Source organism: Pelecanus crispus, chromosome 3 (genome assembly GCF_030463565.1).
Source record: "Pelecanus crispus isolate bPelCri1 chromosome 3, bPelCri1.pri, whole genome shotgun sequence".
NCBI lineage: Eukaryota > Metazoa > Chordata > Aves > Pelecaniformes > Pelecanidae > Pelecanus > Pelecanus crispus.
The window spans coordinates 80,498,449-80,523,000 of record NC_134645.1 but is presented as its reverse complement, the minus strand read 5'-3'; the positions used below and the strand labels follow the sequence as shown (position 1 = coordinate 80,523,000).

The following is a 24,552-nucleotide window of genomic DNA, read 5'->3' as shown; positions in this document are numbered from 1 at the left end:
CAGACCCCCGGCGAACCCCTCACCCAGCGCGGGAGGCGGGGGGGGGGGGAGAGCAGGGAAGGGCAGTAACCTAGCCCCGCCCAACACGAGGAGCCCACATAACGGACGCGCCCACCAGCCAATCGCCTCTCAGCGCTCGCTGCCGGCGGCCCAATCGAGGCCGGGGAGCGGCAGCGCCAGGAGGGGTTGTTGGGACGTGTAGTCCGGCCGGAGGGCGGCCCCGCGCCTGCGGGGGGTGGGGCGAACTACATGTCCCGGCAGGCAACGCGCGGCGGGGCGGGGGCGCGCAGCTGCCGGCGTTGCAGGGGCGCTCCCGGGGGTGTCCGCGCCTGAAGCCCCGCTCTGCCGCCGGGCCCCGCTGCCCAGGAGGGGTGAGGGAGAGCGTTCGCTGCCTTTTCTGCACAGGTTTTTTCCCCCCTTAATGTTGGTTTGGTTTTTTTTTTTTTTTTTGTGTGTGTGTGTGTGTGTGTGCTCCAGCGCAACAGGTTATCAAAAGCAGATGGCTGGTAACAGCCGGGAATAAAGCGATTCCGGCAGTGGATTTTTTTCAGAAATTTGCATTGGCCAAAAATTAAGCACGCCCGCGTGCTTAAGCAACTGCAATGGCTTGTCAGATGTGCGCTTCTACAGAAGCCTTTGATGTAGCCTAAGTAAACACATCAGCAGAAAGAAAAAAAAAAAAAAAACAACCCAGTCCGTGCAAGCGAAATACAGCGCCTTCACTTGAAAATGAAAGGGGGGGGGGGGGAGAAGAATCTATGGAATATTCAAATTGGGCATGAGTTCCGCAGTCTTTTAATCCAAAGGGGTTTTTAGTCCAAATTATACTGGGACTGTTCAGCCTGGAGAAGAGAAGGCTCAGGAGGATGATATCAATGTATATAAATACCTGAAGGGAAGGTGCAAGGAGGACGGAGCCAGGCGCTTTGCAGTGGCGCCCAGTGACAGGACCAGAGGCAATGGGCACAGACCGAAACACAGGAGGCTCCCTCTGAACATCAGCAAACACTTTTTCACTGTGAGGGTGACCAAGCCCTGGCACAGGTTGCCCAGGGAGGTTGCGGAGTCTCCATCCTTGGAGATGCTCAAAAGGCATCTGGGCACCTGTCTCGAGGTGGCCGTGCTTGAGCAGGGGGTTGGACCAGATGACTTCCAGAGGTCCCTGCCAACCTCAGCCATTCTGTGATTAAATGCAGCCTGCCACCAAATGGGCTGGTATTGCTGTTCCCCTGGCCATACAGTCTCCTTCCTTCCTTTTTGCAGGAAATAAAAGGCATTTTTTTAAAGTTAATTTCAGCCAAGTCACTTCCTCGATCCGATTCACCTCTTGGCAGAGGAGAGGAGAGGGAAACATATATACAAAGGCAAAATCACCCATTTGCAGCTGTCACATTAAAGCAATCATAAAACTACAATTCTGAATATCCTGAGAGGCAAAAGAAAGTTTGCAAGTAAATTAGAAACAGGACATTGGGCCTATAGGGTCTTGCATAGCTATTTTAAGTTTCGTATGTACACATTTCCCGCTCTGAAATTCAAACCTCAATACTGAAGTTAAATGCAGAACAAGCTACTCACATACCAAAGAAAGACACACAAACTGCTTCCGAGTCCAGGAACAGAGCTTGGGCTGGCTCACCAACACCAGCCATCAACAGCTCTTTTATTTGTAAAGAATCTGGTTTCTTTATCTGACATTCCTTTTGTTTTCTGGCATGGTTTCTCTAAAGCTTGCAAAATAAGTGTCATTCTATCATTACCTGTACCTTTCAAGGAAGACCAATCCCTTTTTCCCATAAAATCCTCTCTACAAGGAGTTTGCGAACCACTGTTTGGCAGCGTGGACAGGCCTGGGCTGCTTTGTGCAGCTGCTTCCCCTAGGCCTTTGGCACCCTTGTGAACAATATATCTACTGAAATCATCACTACCTGTAATAAATGTGAGTCTTGACTTCTTGAAGCACTCAAGGCCTCCACCCATCATAACTGATGGGTTCAAAGAAAATAATTCTGCCAATGCCTTTTATGTTTTGGTTTTTGTTTTTTTTTTAACGTTAGCTACCACTTCAGCTTCCCGTTCTGTTCTGTCATCACTCGTTATGGTCTCCCAGTTTTCCTGTGAATAAGCATGCCACGTATGCTTAATTTCTATCTAAATTTTGATCTTCAGAAGTTGGATAGGTCTCATTTTTCCCATGATAAGGTTGCGCTGGCTGGGTGTCTCTGACAATGGCTACATACATCCGAGATCAATAAAGTGAACCAGAATCAGAACTGAAGCGTTAGTGTTAGACTTTAGTATGGCTATATTCCCACACTGAATGCTAAGATTGATTGAAAGTCACAGCACTGCCTTTTATCTTTTCAAAGTTGTTTTTTCCACTGGCTGCAAATGAACTGTGGCTACAGGAAACAGATTGTGAAACTGGCTCCAAGGCCTAAACTTCAGATTTTCAGCCCTTTGTTTTATAGATTTTAATGTAGCACTTTGGTAATGGAGATGAAGATGGCTTTATTTTTTCCAAACCAAATCTCTGCAGTTTTCCGATACCAGGTCAAGCTTCTGTATGTACTGCAAGACATTGTGGAAATCAAGGTCAAAGGCTACCAGTGGAATTAATCAGAGCCTGAAGTTAGGGGAATGTGTTTGTCTGATTTGCGTGTTCACTGACTGAAGTTAATATGCTTGGTTTTGATCCCTAAAGAATGGATAAGAGAAAGGCAGAATTATGAAGGAAATAATCTGGCAACTCATCCAGAATTACAGCACTTGAGTTTTTAAAATGATAAGCTGAAGCAAAACAAATTTGTGGCTGTTTTAAACCTCAGTATTTCCTTCCTTGATGATTTATCAACTTCCCTCTTTTTTTAACTAGATAAGAACTTCTATAGCCATATGCAAATGATATCCAAATGCAGAAATATTTTTTGAAAATACAATATAAAGTAGTTGTATTCATGTTCTTTCTGAGATATTAGATCTAAATTATATTATATTATATTTACTTTTAGAAGTGTTTTCCAGTTTCTGCATGTCACAAAAGTGCACTTTACTGCAGAGCTCACTTAGTTGATTTCTGGAGAACTAGGAATAACACAGCAAAACTTGTGCAACTTAGAAGGAACTGCTTTTTAAATTGGATTCCTTCAACTGCTTTTATTTACACCTGGTTTTGTTGAGGCTCATTTCATTCCAACTAAATACCTAGGATGGGATCACTCTTATAAAAGTTCACCCTCCCCTTTTAGATCTGGGGTTTGGCATGTTGCTGTGATATCTGGGCACTCCACAGTATTTAATGCATTTTTCTTCACAGCAGCCCTCTGAGGAAGCATATCTCTGTGACTCCTATTTTGCAGAGATACCAGAAAGCCAGAGGCTACTCCTCTACTGTCTTTGAACCGAGGCCCAAGCTTAGTGTCAAGCCCAGACTCATGTATCATCCCAACAGACTGGCCTCAATGACTGAGCAAGCTACAGCGTAAGATGTGGGAGAAAATGTGGTCTTGTTTTACTTCTGAGCATACGTTTGTACATCTGCCATGTGTTCTGGCCTACTGTGGGTTACCTGTGTATGTTTGCACCAAACTCCACCACCCTGCCTCCTTAGAGGTCACAAATGCAGCAAGGATGGATAAGTTAGCCACTGGCTGCTTCTTAGGGGACCATATCTTTCTGGAAAAAGACTATGGAATAGTTTTACGCTGAAGCATGGGTTGCTTTGAGAAGAGCTGGGCTATGATGTACCAGAACTACAGGCCACTTAAAAGTCCTGCTATACTTTGCCAACTCTCTGACTATACTCCATTTAAGTGTATAAATGTAGCCTGAAAGACTAAGGGCTAGACCCTGGAAAAGAGCACGGGTAAACGAAAAATTCAGATCTGAAAAACTCCACTGAGCAGCCATCTGAACTCTGCTAGTCTCTTTCTGGATAGAAATGTCCAGAATTGCCCCAAGCTGGGCATCTTGGCACCTCTCTCTGCTTTGTGCCCACTTGTGGTCTAGGAAGTAGGTAGAGCAGCTCCAAGAGAGGTCCAGCTGAGAGGAACCTCTCCAAGCTCAACAAGTAAGGTTCTCCTGTTATAGCCACAGCCGGCTTCAGTGCCTGGCTGCATTTGGTGGAGTGCTCACCTTCAGTGCAGTAACCCAGTGATGAGACAATCGGCCTTTGGCTCAAAGGGATTTACATCAACGTCTTGTAACTCCCAGGAGAGTGTCCCAGGTGCTCAGAAGGACTGCAAAATGGAAGAGAAGCATTCATCACCTCACCTGCTGAAGTTGTGTCCCTACTGGAAAGGATGGCAAATGTGTGGCACTGGTGTGAACTAGAAGGAAGGAGATGCAGGGAGCTGTAGGCACTTACTCCTGGTTTTTGGTAGCTATTCCCAAGCCAGTGGTGTTTTTTATCCAGGGACTATTTACTACAAAAATGCATAAATAAAAGCCAGGACTCTCTTCAAACAATTAAACTAGATGAGAGAGACACATCCTTATTTTACTCTGTCTTTTGCCTCAGCTGCCTTCTCCTTGTCCTAGACTCTTACACGCTTGTCTGAACAGGGTCATAACTTCAAATGAAAAGGTGGTGACTCCCTGTTTCCTTCCTGCTCTTCCTCCTCCCAGTCTAGCACGGTGGTCAGGGATGCAGCATGAATGCTCCCCAGGAACTCCCACTTCCCGGCCAATGCTTTAACCACTGGGTAACAGCATAGAGAAGATGGACACTATTTCCTCCAGCTACACTTTAAAAGAAAATTAACAGTGCTTATTGGGAATTTTTTATCTGCTGACAGCCCAATAGGCCTTTTAAACACCTTTGGCAGGCTGTCTGTTAACACAGACCTTGGTGTTTTCCACTAATAACACAAAGCAAAATGCTGTGGCCAGCAGCCATATGAAATGAAGTCACAGACCAGAGAAGCTACAGGGACTCTTTATTCATTGTTTTAAAGAACAGATTTTGGCACTCAGCACTAGAAGAGGACTCCAAATTCTAGGTCCCAAGAGGACAAAGGTGCCAAGCAGCAGGGTGGAACTTCATACACATCTATGTTCATAGAATTTCCCCTCACACAGCTTGTGTTAGCTCCTCACTGAGTGTGCTGCTTGTTTTGGCCATATACCTGCACTGCTTTTACATACAGGGAATGTAAGCCTATCATTACCAAACTCGGGGTTCAGCACTGAGGCTGGAAGGCTCATATCTTGGAACATCAGTCCCTTATCAGTCCCCTTGCTCTGTATTTTATTAAGGTCACATAGAATAGCAAGAATTTAAGTCCCTAGAGGTCCACTAAATTACCTTGCAGTCAGAAACTATGCATCTAGTTAATAAGGGAGAAATGTCTCTTAAATAATGTATAGTCAACAACTGAAGTTAGTTTTATATATGCAACATTGTGCAGGATTTCAGAGCATCTTACTCAGATTTTTCCTGCATCTCTGAAGTCATGCAAGTTTAAATATACGGATTGCATGAAACAAGTATTCTGTTGCATGGCTTTGAATATTGTAAGTTTTCCCAGACAACTCAGGGCAGAATCATAGAATCATAGAATCGTCTAGGTTGGAAAAGACCTTTAAGATCATCCAGTCCAACCATTAACCTACACTACCAAGCCCACCTAAACCAATCAAGGGCAGACTAGACTAAACCATGTTCCAAAGTGCCACATCTACCCGTTTTTTGAACACTTCCAGGGATGGTGACTCCACCACCTCTCTGGGCAGCCTGTTCCAATGCTTGAAGTAGTGATAGACCATTTTTGAGTACTCATTATACTGTATGATATACAAACTATTTGGCATTAATACTTAGAATACTGTGCCTGTTCAGGATGCGGAGTGTAGATGTGTTGGAGTTGCTATGAATATTCTGAGTCATGTAAACAGATGATATTATTTAAAATTATTCTTCAACAAAATAGGTCTCCAAAATAAGATTGAGGAGTTGCTCTGACTCAAATCTGCTTGCAGTTTTTCTTCATCTTTAAAGACAAGTGTTGCTGACAAAAGATGACTTTGAGAATCATTTCTTGCCGAGAGTGAAACTGATCTTTTCTTTGTTAGTATTTTTTTTCCTCATTCTTTTTCTTAGGTTGCCTGATGTACAAATGCAGAATGGAGTTCTTGTTCCATGCCAGGTGCCTAGTTATCAGCAGCACAGGAATATATGAAAAAAAATGTAGGGGTGGTAGTAGGTAAAAGGAGACAAATCCTATGAACAATTACCCTCTTTGTGTTTCTCTGCTCGTCCGTGTCACAGTCTTCTAGTTATCTGGCTAAAAATCTACCTCCTACTCCATCTCCATGCTAAGTTAAAGGACGTTAGATGAAGAGACTGACACTTTCCCTGAGAAAGTATTGGTAAAAACAGAAGTTTACTTTGAAAATAAATCCCAAGGGAATGGTAGGGACACAATCTGTGTGTTTCATCTGCCTAGAGGGCAAGTTGCAACGTTCAGAACCATCTTTCAATGATCCCATTAAATATTTGAGACATTAGAGGTGAAAATTATGATGCAGTAAAAGTGTTTACTGTGTCAGTACCTGCAATAACTATCCCCTGCCTCATTGAATTTCTTCACTATGATTGTCATTTCAACCCACTCTTACATTTGCCCCACCTTACCCTCATATGTCTTTTCCTTTTTGCATTTGCCCTTCTAATCTCTAATTATTCTGCCTGTGCACAGATACAGTCTTCTGTACTAGAGACAGCTGCCCTTGGAAACCTTCCCTTTCCACAACAGCAAAGTCTTCCTCTACTTAATCAAGGGTCAATAGCCAGAGCCAGTCATTTCCTCCGGCCTCCCCATCTGTTGGGACACATGTACTCTGCTTTGCTCTCCAGAAAGCTGAGAGCTGTTTCCAATCTAATGAGCAAAAGCAGATTTTTGGGGGTGAAGAGAAGTGACCAAGCTAAGCAAACCACATATGGAAGACAGTGTGATGGCATCATCAGCAGAAAATAACAGTGGCGAGAAAAAGTAACTTTTTGGAGAGCACTGAGGAGAGCACTTTCAATGTCCACATCAGTCAGTGTACTAAGAGCAGACAGTGTCTGTTGGAACTGGATCCTAAGTATGAAGGGAAGAAACTTGATAGTTATTCCTGTGTGGGAAAAATGGCTCTTTTTACTTTGTAAAAACCCTAACTTTTTATGCTAGAAGAGGGAGTGGGAGAAAAAGAAGACCAAAGGAAGAAGAGCAAGGAAAAAAGCTATAGGATGATGTAAATACAATGAAAAGAGAGGAGATGAGGAAGAAAAAGCAACTATGATGTCAGGGTGGATGAAAGGAGAAGATAAGAGGAACAGAACTACGAGGGAAGCAAGGAAGTATATTAGTGACCATCTATAGTATTAGGTTTTGTGTTTGATGCTTATTACAAAAAGGTTATATTTAATTACCTTGGTCTGATTAAAGACTTAGAAATGTAATTATTTTGATAACACTCTATTCCAGGCCTTTCCAGATGCTTTCATGCTAACATAGCATCTAGTTACTAGATAGGAATTTGCAGTCTTGCTCCTCTGAATGCTAAGTTCAGTTATCATCTGCTCATACAGGTTAAAGCGGTTTGCACCAACTCGATTTCCCCACAAAGCATTGAATATGATTTTATCATGCACTTAGGAACGAAGGCCCAATTTAATGAAGAACTGGATCTGCTGTACTCACTGAAGAAAACAGCAAAACTCTAATGACATTATGACCCAAGATTGCTTGATACACTGCCAGGTTAGAACCCATTCTGAAAAAAATTGCCTTTAAAAAATCTCTGGTTTTCCCCCACCTGGTTATTTCTTTGCCTTGTTCCCAAAGTACTTGTGTAACTTATTTAATTTTCTTTCTTCCTCTTTTTTTGTTGTCTGTCTTTTTTCTCTAGCAAACAGGAACTAGAGAAATATCAGGATAAATGCTTAGAAGGTCTGACACAATGAAATAAAAGGCTTAGGAGGGTTTCTTTTTGCATTAAAATATCAGGTTTTATCATGCCACGTAGTACATACAGTGTCATGAGAAAACACAGAATGTAATTTCTTTTCCTTTTCTTCCAAGACTGAAAAAAAATGATTGTATGAAAGTTCTGCTAAGACTTGAAATTCAGGAATTAATAGGTTTTGCTAGAGTAGTATCAAAGAAGAAACCAGGCAGTAACCTTTATAAATCCAGTTCTGAGACTGTCAGTTTGTATCTCGCAGTTTGTACAACAAACTAACTCCCATGGATTTGCCTGTGTTAGTTTTTCAAAAAACTCCCAAGTTCCTTAAGTGCTCTAACAAATTTTACTTGTTTGTTCTAAACTCATTTGAAGTGGAACTCGACAGAACTTAGAAACATGTTGAAATGCCTCATTGATTCAGTGAGGTTTCACTTCCTATTAGTTTTGCAGCTGTCACCATTTCATTTCTAACCCACTTAGATTAAAGAACACACGTGAGTACCAGTTACTTAGATATGTACTGAGCAAGGTCATATGTTCCAGGCTGATTAAAGCAGTTGTGTCAGGATGCTAGAGACTGGGTGTTCCCAAAACAACAATGCAGTTTGCCTACAACATTATTTATTTCTTTTTGTCAGTGGAAGGGCTGTTCTTTGTCTGTTGGGAATAAGGCTGAAAGAGCATTGCAGCACAGCTAGTACAGCTGACCAAGCTTTTCCCTGGTTCTCGAAGGAAAGTGAAAGGGGAAAAAAATAGACCAATTTGGATTGTGTCATGAAAATGGCCTCCTACCTAACCTTTCGCCAGCAAAGCTTGGCCCAAATAGACAAGGCGGCAGCCAGCATTCTGGGAGTTTCTTGGTATAGTCTGTGTTGGGGCAATTTTTTAAAATTTCTCTTATAATATGTCAGATAAACAGTGAATCATTCCTTGATTCATCTGTGACTTTGTTTTCAGTTATGAAAAAAAAAACCCACTATAAATTGTGCATGCCCAGTAGGTCAGGTCAGAAGATAGATATCTTTGTATTTCTTTCTGAAAAACACTTTGATCCATTTTTTTCTTTTTCCTCTTTGAAGGTGTTCTGACAGCACCTGTATCTTTGGTTCTAAAAGGTTGCCCTCAGAGCGATCTGAATGAACCAGGATCTCTGTAACATAACAAACATTGGAGAACTTAGTGGAAGCATTGCTTACATTGTCTCATTATTCCTTCAGTGTATATCTTTTGGGAAATTGTTAAGCTGGCATTATTCCCTGAATCTGCTATAGTTCACATGTGGAAAAAGCTTTTCCACATGCTGCTTTGCAGTATTGGGACATTGTTGTATATGTGGCAAAACATTTTTGAACTTTGAACTTCAAAAGAAAATTTTTTGGAACTTTTTAAATGATATGGCTGGCAATGGAGGGGAGGAACAGGATGGAGGAGGATGAGGAAGTCATAAATGGTCTTTCTGTAACATTCAGGATTTCAGTGGTGTTCAGTAACTCCATACTATTGGCATGCTTACTTGTGCTAGGCAGCAGTAATTAATATTTCAATTGATTTTTACGGCAGCCTGATCCAGTACTGGCACTCAATGCAGGCCATATTCAGAAAAAATAGATATAAGTAGCGTGAAGGTAAATCACATTAGTACTTACATGACCATGATGAAATGGGAAATTCTCTGTCTTAAGATACCAAACTCCAGCTTGCTTGCTGTCCTCTGAGGCATGAAAGTCACATATACAGGTACGGATTGCTCTGCCAGCTCACTCCCAGCCTGCATGTGACGGTGAGCTGACAGGCAGAAGTGGTCCAGCTGAAGGGACCAGCTCTGCTCATCCTCACACCCAAGGGCTGAACACACGGGCTGCAGCAACGCAGGAGGTGGGCGGTGTAATTGCAGTAGTGCAGTGCTTCACGGAGCTAATTTGGTATGCCTGGCACCATGCACCGTGCACAGGGTTGCAACCTTGTGGCGCTGCACTCCAGGAGCCTCCTGGCTCAGGCTTGGAGACAACATGGGTGGCTAGGCCAGGCTGATGGTTAAAGGCAGGCCCACAGGCAGCGCTAAATTGCCCCATGCTTGGTGCAGGGTATGTATGCATTGGCTACGTCGTGTTTTTCTGTGTAAAATAACACTGGGCATCTGACCATCGCCACTGTCCACCAATGCAGGCTGGGTCAGTTCTGGTCAAAAAACCCAAAGGGCCGGCGGTGACTCCAGGTATGACCTGCACAACGCAAGTGCTTCATCCTGCTGGCCCGCAGCGCTGCAGGCTGCTGGGGTGGGAGTGGGGCATTTCTTCCTTCTCCCCTCCCCTCTGCCTGTAATCAGTGTATTTTGTCAGCCTCCGTTGAATACACATACTTCTCCCTTGGCTGTTCCCCAAACTCAAACGAGTGCACTAATTTCCTCAACCAAGGGCTTGTCTAAACAACGGTGTTTTGGCTGCTTTAACGAGTGTTGTTCAAGTGCTAAATCCCCCTAAGCCTTGTGGAGTTACATTAGTACATTGTCATTCGGGATGCAATATCTGCTTTAAAGCACCTCTCTAGGGCAGTGTACCAGCATCCAGGGTAGCGTGGAATCAAAAAGCAGTAGGTTAAGCTTGCAATGGTTGTGGGACGTGTAACCTGTTTTAAAAAGCAAACCTGTCCGTGATGGTTTTATAGAAACTTACTTGGGGGGGAAAAAGCTGGTGGTAGAACAGTTGACGTCCAGACATACGTCAAGCTACTTAATTATTTCCTGATAGATTTCTTGTCCTAGAGGGCTGAAAGTGGTCAGGATGTTTGATGATGTCTTGCTGATGTAGAGTGACTTTGCCCTTTTCCTGGCCCATGTCCTTGTCCGAGGCCTGCAGTGTTGTAAAGGTTACTCCTGTGCAGGATGGTTATTACAAACTATATTTACCTGCTAAGATATTAAAGGGCTTGTCTACGCCACAGAGCACCTCTACTGGAGTAATGATGTTGGCAAAGCCTGCGAGTGCTATAGCAACCATTCCCTCAGCCCACTTCACACAGCCTCTGTGCCTGAGGAAGCTGTGGCAAAGCAAGGCGTCGGTAACTATGTCCGCAGCAGGGGTTCTGCAAACACAGGTGTCTCCGTCATGCGGTGTTGTGTTCCCTCACACACCTTTGCTGAGCCTGTGCTCTTAGGAGTAGCTTGGGGAGCTGCCCCCTCCAGCCGCAGGGTGTATGTTACCCTCTGCTGTGCTGGCAAAATTGTGGGGTCTGCACAAGATTATTTATTCCTTCCCTCTCTTATTCATTATTTGCTTCGGATCACCGCCCTCCTTACAACTGTCCACAGACCCATCTCCTTGGAAACAGCAGAACTTGTTTATGTGGCAGTAATGAGGAAGCTAACTGATGCGTAGCAGCTGCAGGCGTGCGAGGGAGCCATGTCCCACCAGAGGACATCGGAAAAGCGAGTCTCCGCTTATGGTGACTGATGAAAGGTTAGATGGCATGAGCAAAAACCACCTTCCTCCTCTGGAGTTTCCAAAGTTGCCTGCCCCTCTTCACAGCAGCGGTAGGAAGCTTGTTGCGTGCGCATGTGTGTGTGTTTATGGACTTTGTTAGTCTTTTTTATCACTAACGTGTAGAGGTTGAGAAGCAATGGAAAAATTGGTAAGTCTTGCTTATTTCTTATTTTGTGGAGTACTGTGCTGGTGCACTGTGCCACGCCAGGCCCATCTCCTCTCCTGTCTCAGCCGTGACCCTGCCTATGGCCACAGGACTCTCTCATCCATATATTGAGACTTCTGCTGCTCCCTGCTGCGTGCCCTTCACTGCCACTGCCCCTTGTGCTGTTGGAAACAGCCGATACGCCTGTCTGGGCCTAGCCGGCTGTTGGAGTTGGTCGGGTGTCCCTGCACGGTGTTTCCTGGTCCTCCAGGGTGGAGCTGTGGAGGCCCATAAGCGGCTTGTCTGGCCGTAAATGTGGCAGGGTCACCAGGTGGGACCTGTCGGCAGAGATGGCGGCGTGCCTGGCTGCCTGCAGCTGCCGACCCCGTGCCCAGAGCTTGTGGCCGGGGCTCGGGCAGGATGGCGGCGGGGCCCCACGGGGAACTCTCCGGAAAAGGCCTGTGGTGCAAGGGGAGCCTGTGCAGCCCCACTCTTGCTGGTCTGGGGGGCCGTGCCTGTGCCAGGAGGGCCATGCCGGTGCCAGGGGGGCCACCCTGAACTGTGGGATCTGCCCCGGGGGTGTTGGCACACAAAAGCAGCTGTGTCTGGGAAGCCCCAGGTCAAGCAAGCCCCGGCAAAGAGATGCTCGTGTTGACGTCTCAGTGATGACCGCTTGGAGGAGGAAGGAAGTATCTCCGTGTACCTTTGGTTCAGTGTGGATCCTGAAGAGGCGGTGTGGATGGATGATGATTTTTCTATTTTATACGGCCTCTGAAACAGTGCTGGAAGAGCTGTTCCTGGAAACTTTTTCCATTATTGAAAACTTTCTTCCCCACCCACCCGGTATGAATGGTTTTTACTGGGGTGTGCTTCATCAGCAGATCTTGGTTTCGGTTTCTTCCTCCTGTTACTAGATACATCCTTTGGGTGACTTTCTTGGGAGCTAATGTCTGTAAATAGCCTTGCCCAAATGGGAAGCCTGTTCCAGTTGCATGCCCTGTATTTTAAACTCGAGTGACACCATAAGTGTTACATTATTGAACCTCCAAATAAGCTGTTTTTCTATCAGCTGAAGCTGTACATGCTCTTTATTTCTTACACTGTATCAAGTGAAATGCTTGGTACTACTTTGCTGGCTAGCTGTGGTTTGATTTAAAACTTCCTTTAACTTCCTAGAGGTTGTATTAGACTAAAGCGCTTTCTGCAAGTTTCATTGTCCACGTCTTGAGCATCAATCACTATTTGACAGGGTGTAAAATGTCTTCAGATGTGCTTCTGATAAAATAAAGAATGTGAAAGGGTGGGGCAGAAAGAGGGTGGAGAGACAGGACTTACTACATACACTTATTAAGGAGGAGAATGCTGGGGATATTGCATGTTGAATACCCTTCTGTCATCTCAACACTAAATGTGGAGAACTATGTCTTTATTATGTAATAAAGCCATATGTAAAAAGATAGGCTTTAGAGCACTAAGGAGGCTGCAAATGAAAACAGGCTGTAAAACTTGGAATGCTTGCTCTGCAGGGAGCACTGAGAAGAAGACACTGAAGTCTGTAAAATAGATAATAGAAAATTATGTTAATCCTTGGCTTTTAACAGGACAAACATCAGCATAAGTTATTAGAAAGCACCAAGAAAAATCTTAGAAAATTTTGTGTGGTCGAGGAGAGCTACGTTTAGTGTTACGAAAGGCATTGTTTTAGAATTGCATTAAAATACAGGATTCATCTGGGGCTGTGGGGGGGTTTTTTTAATGATTATTTTGGTGCACATGATCTGGTTTGATATAAACAGAGCCAGCGAAAGCCCAGTGACATACTTTGAAAAGTTACATAGTCTGTTAAAGAGCTAATGGCATTAAATAGCTCTCTTTTTACAGGCTATGGATTCTGAATCAAAGAACAGTTTCATAGGAAGCTTTCTTCAGCCACCAGATAAGATGCTTCCTGCAGCCTTTGCTTATATAGAATCAAAGAAGTTGGCAGCTGTTTGTCGTGACAGGCCTTCTATCCCCAATAACCAAGGTAAAGCCAAAATATGTCCTTAAAGTGGTCTTTTTAATTGTTCCATGTGAAATGTCTTGAGCAAACTCCCTGTTCTGCTTTGCTCAGTTCAATGACTTGCTGCGATTATCAGACAGACATTGAGACAGGATGTATAATGTGTCCTGAGGGAGTAGTCTCCCTGAAGTCATACATCTGGAATAGAAACTGCTACAAGTCTTCTAACATCCTTATAAACTTTGGCTTTGAAAATTGTTTAACTTTAAATCATCAGACTTCCTCTAAAAGCAAAGGGTAATGCTTCATACTCAGCAGAAGCAGTTCATGACTTTAAATACAGCAAAAAAAGATCATTAGTATGGTACATTGACTTGAAATTGGCTTTGCGTAGTGCTATTTGACTCCCTCTACCTTAAAATCACTTCTAAGGTTTTTTGTGTGGTATGATTCCTTGGGAGAACTTTTGAATAACACAGACTTTCAGGAAAGTTAGCAGCATGAAAGTTAGTCTGTATGAAATATGGGTCCACTATGACTGCCCTGTGCCTTAATTGATGATTACTCCCTGAAGCTCACAGGACAAATGCTTGGTAGCTTAGCATATCTGGACAGCTCAGTGAAGCACAAGGATACCATACTTGGGTTTACTATCACGGACAGCTTTGCAATATTGCACAGTCATAGCCTATGTGTGTGTGTGTGTGTGACCATTGTTCTTTCATTTGAAGAATCTGTAACCTCTGTAGTAATCTTTTGTCATAGAGAGTTTAGGCTTTTTGGATTAAAATGTTCAGTTTAATGTTATGGAGCTATGTGTTTAAGTAAAGAAATGTTTGGCATGTCCATAGAAAGATGGAAGAAGTGGTCCCACTTCATCTTTCTGCTCTCTGGTATCTGCTTTTTGCTTTTCTTTTTTTTTTTAGTTTTATTCTAATGGGGCTATGATAAGCTGATGAGAGTTGTTACAGAGCTAGCAATATTTGCTGGGTATTCCTCTACTGAGAGAATTGGTATAGGGAAACTGTCAAGGCTTATAAAATGTCAGAAGCGAAGCTTGACTTGTTACAGAACATCTTAAACTTCCATGGTTGTGTCTAGTTTTTGGAGAGCTAGTAGACTTTTCCTTGTAGCTAACTTTTATTTTTGGCATAATTTTGACACATACTGATTTGAGGCTAAAAGCAAAATCTTGCAGACTTGTTTCTATGGTTTCAAGAAGCATCAAATACAAGAAACAAGACACTGGAATCATTACCTTTTGAAAAAATAGAAGTTTTTAAAATGCATCCTCTACTAAAATGACCCTTTGTATATTTTTTCCCCCCTGTCCTGAGACCGTTTGGTTTGTTTTTTTTTTTTTTCCAATCTGTCCACACTGGTTGCATTACACCAAAACTTGTGACCCAGCTTGGATACCTGTGTTACCTGCTTCTGTGTAAACAGAAGTCCCAGAGTTTGTTATACTCAATTTGCCACAATTTCTTTGTGCTTGCTACCATTTGGAGTGAAAATAGTTTTATTCATAGGACCCGTGCTTTATGCCTCAGTTATGCAGTGAACATATCCATTTTCTCCCAGATACGTTCTGCATGTGTTAGTGTACTGCTAGGGAATACAATTTATTTTAGGAGTGACCCTAGGAAGAAAATTTAGGTAGTATTTTGCTGTTTGAAGTGTTTGTTAATAATAATAATAATGATGATGATGATGATGATGATGATGATAAATAGGAACTGTTACTTAAGGCGTAAGTGTTGCATTGTTTGCTAGCTGTGGTGGCAGCCCTGAAAACTCTTCAAGAAAAGATCCGCCGTCTAGAGTTGGAGAAGTCACAGGCTGAAGATAATCTGTGCAGCCTCTCCATAGCAGCTGCTCAGTATAAGAAGGCCTTAGAGCATGAATCCTACAAAAAGGGCACAGCACATCAAGAACTGATGCAACAGAGGAAAGGTATTTCTCTTGAGTGGTAAGGTGTAGCCACAGCAACTCCAAGACTGCATAATGCAGGGAGTGTTTGTTTGTTTTGACAAACTACTAATTAATGCGCCCCCCTTTCTTTTTTGCTTCAGAATTGGGGAGGGGCAGGAGCTTGATAATTGTGGATCAAGTTGAGATTTTTTTTTTTTTACATATGTTAACCAAGTATTGCATAACCCATAAAGCTATTTTAAAGAATAAGCAGATTTCAGGTGGTATGTTTAACTCCTACAATAAGCAAGCAGCTGCTTACATGTGTAACACTACTAACTTGAGAAGAGTGAGGAGAAGGGAAGAAAACAGATTCTGGTTAGATATCTGCTGATATAAATCAAAGTAACTGCAGTACTCACACCTTTGGAATTCAAATTAGGGACTAGCTCTGGAAAAACATTTTGATTCTCATGTCTTATATATAAAATATATTTTGACCACATGACTTGTTCAGACTAACAAAACTTTTCTTGCATGTTTTGTAGACAGAGAATTCCTCAATGAGATGACAGGCTGGCTAAATGCATAACTCCCATTGCTGTACTGAATGTCTTTGTTTCTCTCTGTAGATATAAGTGTGCAGTTAAATGCAGCACAATCCCGCTGCTCCCTGCTGGAGAAACAGCTGGATTACATGAGGGAAATGGTTTCCAGTGCAGAACTGGAAAAGAAAATGGTTTTAGAACAACAGGTGAAGCTCTTTAGCATACTAACAAAGTAGTGATATAGTTAAAAAGTATAGAAATGTGTAAGATCTGAACTTTTTTGTGGCCATTTTTCCTCAGCTCTGCTCAGGGTGGTAGCAAACAGAAGCAATTTACTGTCTGACTGGCTGATGACAACCGTTAAATGTATTGTATGAAAAGACTCCCTAGGTGGAACTCCTAATGAGCAAAACCATGCTAATACTTGCACATTTGCTAGACAAAAAGGCTGCTGGAAACTTAAGTCTTCTTTGTCTGCCTGGTATTTTTCATCACTTTGCAATTTAAAAAATATGAAATTTAAACTAGTTAAACACCTTTACTGTAGGGTGTTTGTTTTTTTGCTGTCTGAAACAATTTCAGTCAGCTGCCAACTCCATTCTTGCTTACTTTTTTCCAGGCCCAGCTTAAGAAGGAGGAAGATCAGAACCGGTTGGAACTGCATGCAAAACTTGAAAAGCTTGAAATGCTAGAAAAAGAGTGTCTTAAACTTACTGCTACGCAGAGAATTGCAGAAGTAAGCATGCATGGAATGACAGTCTGAAAGTCATTCATTTGATATAATTCTTATGGCATACTGTTAATAGTACTAAGTTTTGCAAAGTACTAAGTTTTCTCTGTTAAAGTTAAGATCACAAAGCATACCTGACTGAATACTACCTTGGCTTCATTTGCATGAGTTTTTTCAGACTGGGCTTTAAAAATTCCTACAGCCCTGTTTTATCCCAGATTACAATTGCAAGCTACTTCGGACTTCTGATTCAGCATGGCAAACTGAAGTGTGACTAATCATTCTTGCCTTCAAATTCAGGACAAGATCAAACACTTAGAAGAAAAGCTGTGTAAAGAAGAGCATCAGCGTAAGCTAACACAAGACAAAACTGCTCAGGTAGACTGAAAAAGTTTTATTTTATCTTATTTTTTATGACTGAAGAAAGCGATTCTCTCTGTCCAAAATACCCTTTCTTTTATTACGTTTAAACTCCACATGTTTATTACCCAGGGAGAACTCCTGGAATACTACCTAGACCAGTTATAAACTTACATAGTAGAAAGCTTGCCAGGTGTGTTGTATATCTCAATCAAGGAAGATTCTACTTGGTTTTGTATTAATGATACAGTTCATCAGCCTCAAAGCTGCTTTAAGTGATCTGGGTGGAAAATTAATTTCTAGAGAATCTGCAACTAAATCAGATAACTTTAACTTACCGTAACTAGAAAGTGGTCATATAAGAAACCTTATACCCCAAGTAAGGTTGGTTATTCTGTTCATTTTCCTCTTTTTGTTAAGATCTGCTGAAATCTAATACGTTGGACTGTACTTGGAAAAGTCTTTAATCAGTGATACTGTTAAATCATTCATTAAGTGAGAGCTTGAATCATTCATTATTCTGTGAAACCATAATCAGTTTGTTGGGCCACCATCCATCTGAGACAGGAATATTTGCCAAAGAGAGCAAAATCAAAGAAACCTTTTGTTAAAGGGGCAAAGTAGCTTCAGATATTCCAAACCTCACTTCACTGAGAAGTAGCAGCCATTTTGAAAGAGAGCAGTTGTGGTGGCATTCCCTTGGGGTGGGGTGGGGGGATGCAGAGCTGAAGAATAATATTGAAAGAACTTAGCCATAAGCAAAGCTGACAGCTTGCTTTAATTCATCACTGCTGTCAGTTTTTATACCTCATCCAAGGATGATGGGCTTTCATCAGTCCAGGAAGCTTGAAATAACATGCAGATTGTAGCCCAGGTATCTGACCACCTCCAGAATCAGAATCTGGCAGAATGACACAGTTGAAAACTTGCAGGTTTTTGGGTTTCTTGCTTAAACCGCTTGCTGCTCCAGAGCAGAAGGCCTAGTGTGGAGATTTTATCTTCTGAGAAACATAGTAAGAATGACTTTCCCAGAGCAGATAGTCTGACTTCAGCAGTAGTATAAACATTTGCTCAAGAAAGGACTTAGATGTGGTAAATTGAGTCCTAAACTAGTATTAGTACCATCTTAGTTCACTGCAGGATCGATGTAGGTCTGTTGGATCTGGGTTGGGAAACACAGGGTGCGGGGTGGTTCACTTCCTTTTGATGACAGAAAAACCAGAATAATCTCACTTTTGTGATGAACCTCCAGCATTGTTTAGCCAGAACTGTTACACATGCCAAAACAAAGTCCTTGTCCTATGTTTAATTGGGAATGGCTATTATCCTGTTTATCATGGGCCTTTATACCAACTTTGAGCTACAGAGCAATCTGAGGATTGTCCAGCAGGTTTGACTCAATGTTACACAGATGGGCTCAGTTCTCTCTGCCCCCAGACGGTAAAATCCAAATGTTCATATTCTTTGGATTTTATGATCAGATCCCCAGCATGCAGCAGGATTGGCTTATCTCAGTTGCTGGCTGTCAGAGTGGAAAAATACAGCTGCTCCAGCTGAATATGAAGATGAAGACTTCTAAGACAGAGCTGCAAGATCTGCTTGATACCCTGCCATCCTAGTAATCTGTTCAGTTTTTAAGTGTAGCTTATGCCATCCAAGCAGGACAGTTAATAGTGCCCTTAATTTGTTCTCATCCATGCATAAAAGAGGGAATTAATTAGACCATGTGATTTCATCCTTCTAGTATTATATTAAATGGTTGTTTTCTTTTTTGCTTATTCCTACAGCTTCAAAGAGGATTTGAGATAAACAGAATTTTGATGTCTTCAGCAACATCTCCAAATGAACCTAAAAAGGAAAATGGGAAGAAGAAAAAACCTAAGAAGGTAACATGAAAGTTTTTATTGGCATACTGTTTCTGATAGCATCTGACTCACACAGAGATAGGAATTTGTGAAAAACAGTGATGTAAGAGGCACTTGAATTGTCTGCCGTACTTTACTTCATTTCCAAAGTGAAGAACAGTGCTGAATATTTCTTTTTTTTTAGCACCTCTGTGGAAAACTTTCCCTTACCAGCATGACAATAACTTCTGTCACAGTCTTACTGCCATCCCCCATGTCCTGTCTTAGCCACCTTTCAGTTTATCTGGCAAAATTAGTTTCCAAAGCAATTTTAACTAGGCATCTTAAAATGGTGTCTTTTGGGGGGATTGCTGAAATCAAGCAAATTCATTTTGCAACACGTTACAGGTCAGTCAAAATTTTGCAACTGTGGTTTTGCAAACTTAAGTAAGCAATGTTCAATTTCTTTAATGTCAACCTATTTGTCAAACTATCTGCTAAATGCATCTGGAATAAAATTTACTTGTCTCAGCTGTTGGAAAGTCCTACTTCTTCCACGTACAGGAGGGAATTTTTTTTTTTTTTTTAAGCCAGAGGGAAACTGAGATGATGCATTTCACTGCTTGTTTATTTGAATTTTACTTATTAAAAATAAAAAAGTTTAAGATTGTTCTGTTGGGTCAGCAGATTGAAATTTCTTGTCTTACTTTTCCTGTCTATCTTACGGCAGAGAAATCCTACAATGAAGAAAATGCATCTTTCACAATTACATGTAAAGGCTGGTGAACTACCTTTCGTGGCTGGGAAGGTGAGTGAAACCAAATGTTCTCACTAAATTGACATCTACAGTGTGAATAAGTCTCTTTACTGTAATTGTTAATCACTTCTGTATACCACTTAATAATTCTGCTTTAAGTCTGTCGGTTCCAGCCATTCTGTTAGCGCAAACGTACAAAGTGTGTTGCATATTATGAAGCATCGCAATCCACATATCTCATCACGAATCCAAGGAGGAGCTACATCTGGGATTTCAGGACGCAGCGCACTTTCAAAATCTGTATCCTCTTGCTCCACATCACCTGCTGCCTCCAGAAGTCTTTCGGACCTTCTGTTGGCCATACAAGATGAACTGGGCCAAATGAGCTTGTGAGTACTCATCCCTGGTGTTATGAGTAAAAGTGACTTCATTGGTAGCCCTATGAAGCTACAGGTGTGCTATAGTCAAACCTAGCCTGTTTTAAGTGTAGGGCTACTTGTTGACAGAATGGCCTGAGCAGGCCTGACTGGTAGGATTTTTCTCATTCAGAACATTCTTTCTATCCTGATGATAAGATCCTGATCTTGTGAGCAAGCAACATACTTTTCAGCTGGGTTTTTCTTGCTTTCACATCCTGTACTTAACTGAGCTGCTACTGAAGTAACAGCTACAACAAATGAAAAATCTTTCAGGCCTGTGCTTTTTAGAAATTTTAAACATATTCTGAGATCTACAGAGTAGACCAAGAATGTTCTCCTGGAGAAGGCTGCGAAGGTGGTGTTAATGTGGAGTAGGCCTGCAGCATGCAGTCAGTCTGGGTGGTAGAATAGGTTAGTACAGCTGTGGCAGGAATACTCGTGTCACAGCATCTAGCCTATTACTTTGTCTTCACTCTTTCTGTGTTCTCTCCGTACGTGCATAGCTGATAGGTCTTTGTGCTGAGACAGTCTGGCGTTCATACCCTTTCCTTGTTGATAGCAGGAGAACTTGCCAGTCTTGTAAGGGGGTTGTGAAAGAGGGACAGTCTCCTGCCAGAAAATGGGCAGGGTGTGGAAGAAGCTAATGCATTAGATGGGAGTGTGTGTGTATTTCTAGCCATGCAAGTAAATGTGGATTACAACTTGTCGTGTTCTTAGGCATCTTCCCATTAATGCAAGCCTGTAGAATTGCAGGCCAAAGCTACGTAGCCAGTCATAGTAGACACGTCGACATGATGACCTGTGGTTTGAACAGTGGAGGATGTGTTGGTTAAACCAGTTAGGATGTTGACACTGATTTGAAATCCTTGATGTGGCAAAATTTAAACTGGCAACCAGTCTCTTCTTGAAAAAGCAATGTTTGGCTTACTCATGACTATTCAAGGACAGGCTATTTTTTTTTTTTATAGCAACTTCCAGTTGCTTCAATTAAACTGTCAAGGAGCAGCAGTTACTCAGAAGTCAGAAAAGGAGCTGTGACCTTTGTAAAAAGATTATTTATCTAAGAGAGGGTCTCTGGTTTTGACTAGTTCAGATATCTAGGTATCAAGTAGATCTACACAATTTCTTTTAGTTAAGCTGGTTAATTTAACCAGCACACCTCACTGCAAATCTTTTTGAGTGGAATATTTTAATTTGAATTATCTGTCAGAAAAACTGTAACTTAAATGTACTAGTTTAAACAATACTTTTCTGTATTACACTAAGCTTTCAAAGTCTGCACTAAATTGGGCAGGAAGTGAAAATACCATACCGCATAGCTGCTGTTCACTTTCCGCATTCTCATTTTGCACACTATTACACATGTAGTTGTTATGACTGGGGCAAGGGAGAGGAGTAAGATGCACATCAGTTACAAATTTGGAATGAGAAAATCAGACCCACTGGAAAAACTTCGTATCTGCTGTGAATGTATTCCAGATTAATGTGTGTTGTGTGAGGGGATAAATAATGCTAAATTGCTGTACGCTGGACAAAGCAGCTAGCAACTCCTGCAATACACTGGAAGTATTGGAAAAAATCGTAGAGACTATATAATGAATACTTAGTGTGCCATTCGTGTCTTTAATAGTGAGCATCAAGAACTTCTGAAGCAGATACAGGAGACTCAAGACTCCAAAGTTCGTGAAGACCTAGAACGGGAGCTGGATTGCCTTGTAAAACAAATGGAGATTAAAGGAGAACAAATATCCAAGCTGAAAAAGCATCAGGCTACTGTAAGAGTAAGATGTAAACTCTCTAGCTAGTAACACTGTACTTGAAAGGCTGCCACAACTCTGCCTCCTGTTGTCATTCACTAGAATGTCATTGGAATGCTTAAGCCAGGATGTTCCAATATGAGTGATTATAATTAGGCTGCTAGCTCCGTGTTCTTGTACCTCCAATTCCTTCTTTTGATCAAGAAAAAGTGCTTACGGCTGGCAGCTAGGCATGTATGCTAATGGGAAAACTTCCTGCCCTGTGGTAGTTCTGCAGTACAGATCTGGGTTGTTCAGTCTGTCACTTCTGCTCACTGTGTTATGACAAACTGTTGAGATTTCATTCCTTTGCATCCTGTCCCTGTGGGGAATGAGAAAGAAGCTATAATTCCTGTACAGACTGGATTAAATGTCTTTTATATTACTGAAATACTGAAGCTTTTTAGTAACCAAATAGTCTGTTGACCACAGCTTCTCCAAAGTCATAGCCAGACAAGCCTTTCGGTTTTGTTTAACCCCTAACCTGTACACATTCTGTCTTTGTATTTGTTTCAGAGCCATAGATAACAGCTTTTCATACATGCCTATATAAAAGCACTCTTCTGTAGATGAAGAGCTTAACCCTTTTGTAGCAATTTGGTTTGGAACATATGATAAAAAATGCAATCCATAGTTCTGTCTGATAGTTTTCTATTCTTTCTCTTATGTTTCAGGATAAGTAGACTCACCTAAGAACTTTGTTTATATAGGAAACAAACTCAGTGAGAGACCTTATAAAAGGGGGAGGTAGTAGTTAATTTAAATCTGACCAGTTTTATTCATATTCATTCTTGGATGGATTTTACTCACTCAAACCTTTTATTGTCCACGTAATTGAACCACAAAGGTGCTTATGTCAAAGTAGAATTGTCAGAGTTGCATGTTAGCAGTATGGACAAAGGACATGGACTGTTGGGTCCTCACTGCCTCTCTTGGCAACGTCAGCTGTTTTTTGGATACATCTCTTACATTCTTCAGGAGCCAACAATTATGGTGTTATTCCTTGCCTCAGAATCTTGCTGACTTCATCCTCCAGGAACCTTAGACAATGGACAACAACTGTGCCTTTGTTTCTTCCTTTTGCATATCTTTATGGCGAGAAGAGGAATAGCACATACAATGTGCTGCAACCTTGTTGTCATCCCTGCCTATTATCAGGGTGCAGATCTGCTGGCAAGTCATCTGTGCTCTGGGACAGCCTTATCAGAGCGCACGCCTTAGGGTCATGATGTAAATAGCACATTCTTTGTGTTTGTCTGATCACTGGCCACCATGCCCTGGTTATCAATACAGGCCACTCCTGTAACCCTTGGCCTATATAGTTTTTTCTGGTGCTTTTGCATACAGACATGTCTATTTGTATTGCGTACAGACCAATCTTAATATTTCTGATGCATATTTCTGCTTTTAGAACCTGTCACACTAAAAATGCTGTAGTCATCTCGGTGTTTCACAGTTAATAATATGTTCTAGAATGCAATTAAAGTTAATTATTTTTAGAAATGGACTTAAAGCCTAAATTGGCATATGGAATGCTTCCAGCCTAATTTTATCTTTGGGAGTGACCTTTTCATGCCAAGTGCAAGACAAGACTTATTATTTGACATTTAAAAAAACATTCTTTAGCAATCAACCTTATTTATCCTGTTTTCCAGTTTTGTTATGAGGCTTCGAAGTAAACTGCTTAGATACAGTAACCAATAATAAACAGCATACGTTTTATAGGTTTGTTGGTTTTTTTTTTTGTTTCGGGTAGCACAATCCGAAATGGAAAAAGACCATTGTAAATATAAATTGGTAACAGATGATATTCCGTCTCTCTCAAGCAAGCGTTTTTACCTTAGGGAGTGATGGGGTTCAACAACCTATTGAGTGTGGGTGAGGTCAGTTTTCTGTAATGCTTTCTGTGTGGGTGAGGTCAGTTTTCTGTAGTGCTTTCTGTTACAGCAAGACAACTGTATGCAAGAGTAGTAGGTTTTAACTTTTTTTTTTTAATGTCCCTTAGATGTCTTTATTTTGGAGTTTGGTGGAAGTCCAGTAAGCTCTATAGCTGTAGGTCTTCCGAGTATGTAACTTTCTAATTAGTAACCTTTCTTCATAGGTGCAGAAGTTAAAGAGAAAAACTCAGAAACTGAAGCAAGGGGCAGCTCATGTCAAACTAAAGTGTGGCGACCAAAAGGAAGCAAAGGAGTTTGCAGTCACTGTAAGGGAAAATATGTCTAAATCTTGTCCTGGGCAGAAAAGCAGAAGCTCTCTTCAGCTGCTAAAAAATGTGCGGAAACTTCAGTCAACACTGAAAAAAGATGATATCATGTGGGAACAACAGTTCTGAAGTTTACTGTTAGAAGTTTTTGAAGTTGTCTGACAGCTAGTAAATTTTCAATTTCACAGAATACTTTTTAAAAATAAAATAAATACAGCATTTTACATTCTAAACTGTCTGCTCACTACTAGGTCAGTTTGTTCACCTAAGAATTAACTTTCATGTAGGGTAGCTATAATTCAACTATGCTGACCTGTAATAAAGTGATTTCATGGATTAATGAAATACGTACTTGTTAACTTGTCAAATAAAATTTTATACCGTTTTTACACTTAAAATAGTATGTGA

General features: G+C 41.6%; 1 protein-coding gene across 4 annotated transcripts; it reads left to right on the top strand.

Moving 5' to 3' along the window:
- Positions 1 to 353: 353 nt before the first annotated feature.
- Positions 354 to 24,504, top strand: CEP57L1 (centrosomal protein 57 like 1). 4 transcript variants are annotated; one of them, XM_075706901.1, is made up of 11 exons: positions 3,373 to 3,481; positions 13,456 to 13,600; positions 15,350 to 15,529; positions 16,120 to 16,241; positions 16,655 to 16,771; positions 17,066 to 17,143; positions 18,913 to 19,011; positions 19,700 to 19,777; positions 19,886 to 20,115; positions 21,776 to 21,920; positions 24,043 to 24,504. In XM_075706901.1, exons 2-11 carry the CDS (start codon positions 13,459 to 13,461, stop codon positions 24,271 to 24,273), a joined length of 1,422 nt encoding a protein of 473 aa, XP_075563016.1. In that variant the 5' UTR covers positions 3,373 to 3,481; positions 13,456 to 13,458; the 3' UTR covers positions 24,274 to 24,504. The 4 variants fall into 4 exon arrangements, with proteins under 4 accessions (XP_075563019.1, XP_075563016.1, XP_075563017.1 ...); XM_075706902.1 differs by having other exon boundaries at positions 23,045 to 24,076; XM_075706903.1 differs by lacking the exon at positions 24,043 to 24,504 and adding an exon at positions 22,954 to 23,073.
- The last annotated feature ends 48 nt before the right edge of the window (positions 24,505 to 24,552 follow it).

Excerpts from the sequence above, each read along its gene's own strand:
- CEP57L1 (XM_075706901.1), top strand. The coding sequence starts at position 13,459 with ATGGATTCTGAATCAAAGAACAGTTTCATAGGAAGCTTTCTTCAGCCA. Across the intron at positions 13,601-15,349 it reads TTCTATCCCCAATAACCAAG|CTGTGGTGGCAGCCCTGAAA; the intron begins GTAAAGCCAAAA and ends ATTGTTTGCTAG. Across the intron at positions 17,144-18,912 it reads CACAAGACAAAACTGCTCAG|CTTCAAAGAGGATTTGAGAT; the intron begins GTAGACTGAAAA and ends TTATTCCTACAG.